At 50.3% G+C, this 5,210-nt stretch overlaps 1 protein-coding gene across 1 annotated transcript; it reads left to right on the top strand.

Annotated features, from left to right (window-relative positions):
• Positions 1–758: 758 nt before the first annotated feature.
• On the top strand, positions 759–4,486 carry Tigd3 (tigger transposable element derived 3). The gene is made up of 2 exons (XM_031389376.1): positions 759–1,830; positions 2,693–4,486. Exons 1-2 carry the CDS (start codon positions 1,620–1,622, stop codon positions 4,117–4,119), a joined length of 1,638 nt encoding a protein of 545 aa, XP_031245236.1. The 5' UTR covers positions 759–1,619; the 3' UTR covers positions 4,120–4,486.
• Positions 4,487–5,210: the final 724 nt, after the last annotated feature.

Below are 5,210 nucleotides of genomic sequence, written 5' to 3'. Positions count from 1 at the left end.
GTATCAGATCCCCTGAAGCTGAAATTTCAAGCAATTTTGAGCCACTGAAAGTGAGTCTTAGTGGAATTTGGGTTTTTTGTTTTGTTTTGTTTTGTTTTTAAGGGATGTTTTGCCTGCATGTATGTCTGTGTACCAAGTATCCAAGATAGCCTGGAATTGAAGTTAAAGATGGTTTTGAGGTGCTGGGAATACAATGCAAGACCTTTAGAAGAGTAGCTGGTGCTCTTCACCGTCTCTCCGCTCCTGAACTCTGGTCTCCTGTTTAAACTGCTGAGCTATGCCACCAGCCCCCCTTCAAGATTCCAAACAACTGGGAGATGACTCAGCTAGTTAAAGCACTTTCTTTTTCTTTTCTTTTTCCGTTCATTTATTTATTGGCATTGTATCCCCATCGCAGACAAGCATTTTGAGTGTGAGCCTGACCACCTAAATGTTGTCCCTGCGTCCCAGATAAGAGATTGGATGTTCGTGTTGTTATTCCAGCACTCTTAGAGGGACATAGAGGTGGGGACAGGATCTGCGGGAACTTAACATCCAACTGGGAGTCTGCTACACAGCAAAACCCTGCCTCAACAAGGAAGGGAGCCACCCCCCAAACAAAGTCTTTCCTTTATTTCCACACTAGTCATGTCATATGTGCATTTATACACATACTTTTTTAAAAAGCATACAAACACACATATGCATGTACACATGTATTTGATACTGTTTTATTTTCTATGTAGCCCAGGATGGCCTCAAACTTGTAATCCTGCTCACCCTCCTAGAGTGCTGAAATTACAAGCTACTATGCTGGTTTTTTTTTTTTTTTTTAATTCAGCTAAATACTTATGTATCTCTTGAAGTGTACTCATGTGCTCAGATTTTTCTAGAACACCCTGCGGTCATTGTTTCCATAGAAAGCCGAGCCCTGGCCTGCTACTGTGCAGAGTGGTCTGGACTATGTACTGCCTGTCTTGCTATGTAGGCCAGGGGTACAGGGAGTAAGGCAGTTATCCTTAGCAAAAAAGAAACGTGCAAATGAGACCACTAAAATAGATTTAAGAGAAAATTTTAGGTTCGCAGGAGACGACACTTGTAGAGACTGACAGCATCCACTGGTAAATGGATGGGCTCAAAGCCTATGAAAAAGACAGAAAAGTGGGGTCCTGGCTGTTTAGGGGCAGGGAGGGCTCAGTTATCTACACCTAGTTACCAAGAAGGGAAATGACTAATATGGGAATTTAGATCTTGCTGTGACCGACCAAAAACTGGTAAAAAATGTGTCCCTTTCTTGCCAGCTGTGTATTTTGTAGCGGGTTGGCAAGAAAAGAGGCCAGCGCTGTCCATGGTAACTATTTTTCGTGACTAAAAGCTTACATTCATTCGTTTTCTCCTTTCATCTCGTTTCCAAAGCAAATACGGGAGGGCCGGTTTCCTAGTTTGGTATCACGTGGGGATGAGGTGGAAAGGCACGCCAAGGCACGCCGGTCCGCAAGTGATAGGCACTAAGGCCGGGTCTTCCCTCCAGACCCTTGCTCTGGCTTCCGCCCCTCCGCTCAGGATGCTCCTCCTCCAGGGGGGCACCACTTCCGCAGCATCCAATCATATGTAGCTGGAGGCGGGACAAGTTGACGCTGATGGCTAATCAGGTTTGTGAAGGCGGGGCTGCGGAGGGGCCGCAACTAGGTTTTCACAGCCTTGAGACCCGGGCGCCGGCGGCGCGCGCTTTGCGCGCGCCCGCTCCAGAGCAGCCCCTCGGCGCGCTCTGCCCTCGGGGTCGCGGCGCCCGTCATTCTCTGTTTCTGCTGAGGCCCAGGAACCTGTCTGGGGCAGGGACGGCGCCTGGAGGTGGGTGCGGAACGGGAGGCCCTGTGACCGAGTGGGCGGGCGGGCTGGGTCGACGCCTGTGTCGGTCCAGCCGACTGACGAGGGGTCAAGGCGGAGTGAGCCGGGGCGCAGAGCCCAGCTCTGGAGCTGCCAGCTTCCTGGCCGGTGCTCCTTTCCCTCTGGTATCCTTCCAGACTATCACCGGGCAGAGGACACTTCTTCCCTTTTGCTGCCCTCGGCCTTCTCACCCTGTCGCCCTTTGTCGTCTTGGCATCTTCACTCTCCTTTAGGTTGAACCATTGACTAGCTTTATCACCCCGCCTTGCCAGCACTGAATTGGACTAGCGCCTTCAGACCCCATCCATCTGTCTTTGTCATCTGTACCATCTCACCTGTTCACCTCAACTCTGTCCTTTAAGTCTACCACCAAAAATTCATTCAGCCATCAAAATTCAATCTAGGCCCTCCTCCTCATCTCCTCTCTGGTGTTTCCTCCCTGGCACCCTGAATGTCCCATACACCTGCACTCAGCCTCAGCCCCAGGCCTCTCTGTTGTTGTTGCTCCTTTGTTGTCTCTATAGCTGTCTCCTGGTTGTCTTTACAGCTGTCCTTTGGCCTCTATTCGTCCTTCCACCCCATCAATACCAAACCCCTGCACCAGAATTTTCTCTGCTTCAGAACAGAGACACTCTACTCTGCCAGCTCTGTTCTGGCAATCTAGCCTTGTCCTCCCTCAGCCTGGTTATCCCATGTCTCTTTCAGCTGGGCTGGTCTCCAGCCTTCTGCATTCCAGCTGATTGCTCTGTCCTCAGGGGTCCTGACCTCTTCTATTCTTCTTGCCCTCAGCCTATGGCATGCTTTCCTACTTTTCTTCCCCCAACAGGTTCCCAGGGAGTCATGGAGCTGAACACCAAGAAGAAGCTTCATGCCCTGTCCCTGGCTGAGAAAATCCAGGTGCTGGAACTCTTAGATGAGTCCAAGATGTCCCAGTCAGAGGTGGCCCGGCGCTTCCAGGTCTCGCAGCCCCAGATCTCACGTATCTGCAAGAATAAGGAGAAGTTGTTGGCAGATTGGTGCAGTGGCACAGCCAATCATGAGCGGAAGCGGAAGCGTGAATCCAAATACAGTGGGATCGATGAGGCTCTACTCTGCTGGTACCACATTGCCCGAGCCAAGGCCTGGGATGTAACAGGGCCCATGTTGCTCCACAAGGCCAAGGAACTGGCCGATATCATGGGCCAGGATTTTGTGCCTAGCATTGGCTGGCTGGTCCGCTGGAAACGTAGAAACAATGTGGGCTTTGGGACTCGCCAGGTCCTTGTCCCTCTGTTCCCTCCTGAACCTCCTCCTGCAGTTCTCCCATCTCAGGCCCAGCCTCCTCTTTCTCTTAAAGACTTCTCACCAGAAGATGTTTTTGGCTGTGCTGAAGTACCCTTGTTATATCGAGCAGTGCCTGGCAGAGTGTTTGAATGTGATCGGTTGCAAGTACTGTTGTGTGCCAACAGCAGAGGCACAGAAAAGCGAAGGGTATGTGTGGGTGGACTCCAGGCTGCCCCAAGATGCTTCTTTGGGGTCAGCAGTGAGGCACTGCCTGCATCTTACCACCCTGACCTAGCCATTCCCTGGTCAGAGTGGCTGGCACAGTTTGACCAGGACATGGGACAGCAGGGCCGACAGGTAGCCTTGCTACTGGCTTCCGGAGTGGTAGAGGAATCGGCCAGCCTTCCTGGACTCCACCATGTGCGTCTCCTGCCTCTTTCCTCCTCCAGCACCACTCCTTCTCTGCCTGGCTCTGTGGTTTTGGCCTTTAAGGCTCATTATCGTCACCGTCTGCTGAGCAAACTGGCTGCCATGCAGAGTGGGAAAGAGGGCACCTCACTGGCTGAGGCCAGGGCTAGCATCACAGTTTTGGATGCTCTGCATATGGTGGCCGCAGCCTGGGCCAAGGTACCTCGCCAGCTCATTTTGAGTAGTTTCATTCAAGAAGGGCTCGCTCCGGGCAAAACACCACTGTCTCTGGACAAAGACACTGAGATGTCACTAGTCCCTAGTGGGCTGAGCCAAGAGGAGTTTTCTCACTTTGTAGACCTGGAGGATGAGGACCCAAGGCCTAGAGTGTGCAAAGAGGAGACGGGTACCGAAGACCATGGGAGGGAAGAAGATGGCTTTGAGCCCCTGCCCACCAAAGCTGATGCCCTGCAGGCACTGTGCACCTTGAGGAGGTGGCTTGAGTGCAACAACGCCTCTCCAGAACTCTTTGAGAAATTCTATGACTGTGAGGTGGAGGTAGAGCAGCTCTGCTGCCTGTGAGGAGGCATGGCTGCCTGTAGTCTCCCCTCTCCTGTTTCCCATGGAAACACCTCTCCAGAGGCAGACTGGCTCTTTCCTGTGGAAATAGTATGTGGAGGGTGTAGAAGGGAAGGAAGTTGAAACACGAAGTCTAAGGTCAGAGTAAAAGTTGTTCAAGCCTAGAGTTTCCACAGATGGTGCCTCAAGAGTGGGAATCTGGGCTGTATAGCTTCTAGGCCCTGGTGAAACTTCTAGAGCTTTGTGGAGAGTTAGTTAGTCTAAATAGGGTAGAACCTAGAAAGGCAGACTTCCTAACAGTGGCCCCATTCCTTGAATTTTTTGTCAAAACCAGTTCTGCTTCAGGAAATAAAGTTTTTAAAGTTGAGGTATGGAAGAGTTTCTTTTTTATTTTCTTCTTCTTCTTTTTTTTTTTTATTTTAGAATATGCTCTTGCATATAGCCTGGGCTGGTCTTGAACTTGCTGTATGACTGAAGATGATTTTGAATGTCTTAATCTGCTTGCCTTCCCCTCCCAGGGCCAGGATTATAGGGGTTTGCCATCATTCTCTGATTTATGTGATGCTATGGATTAAACTTAACCAGGGCTTTGAGTGTACTGAGCTAATGCTATGCCAACTGAGTTGCCCCCCACCTTCTCAAGGCATGGTTTACATGAGAGAAGGGTGAAGTCTTTTTATCAGGAAGAGTCCTTCACACATGGACCCTCCTCTTGGTCCACACTTACAAGAAGAGAACAGGACCACCTGGACCTTCGCAGTTCTTTTTTTTTTTTTTTTTTTTTTTTTTTTTTTTGGTTTTTCAAGACAAGGTCTCTCTGTATAGCCCTGGCTGTCCTGGAACTCACTCTGTAGACCAGGCTGGCCTCGAACTCAGAAATCCGCCTGCCTCTGCCTCCCCAGTGCTGGGACTAAAGGCGTGCGCCACCACCGCCCGGCTACCTTCGCAGTTCTTATCACTTCAGCATCATACTGTGTGGTGCAGTGGGCAGAGTCAGGCCAGGGCAGTGAGCTCTAGAATAGTCGTTCATTCACTACACTTTTTCATCCATTTATACATTTCAACACAGTTCCTTTTAACATGATATTCTATGT

The sequence above is a fragment of the Mastomys coucha genome, unplaced genomic scaffold (genome assembly GCF_008632895.1).
Source record: "Mastomys coucha isolate ucsf_1 unplaced genomic scaffold, UCSF_Mcou_1 pScaffold21, whole genome shotgun sequence".
Taxonomy (NCBI): Eukaryota; Metazoa; Chordata; class Mammalia; order Rodentia; family Muridae; genus Mastomys; species Mastomys coucha.
This window is presented reverse-complemented; position numbering and strand designations above follow the sequence as displayed.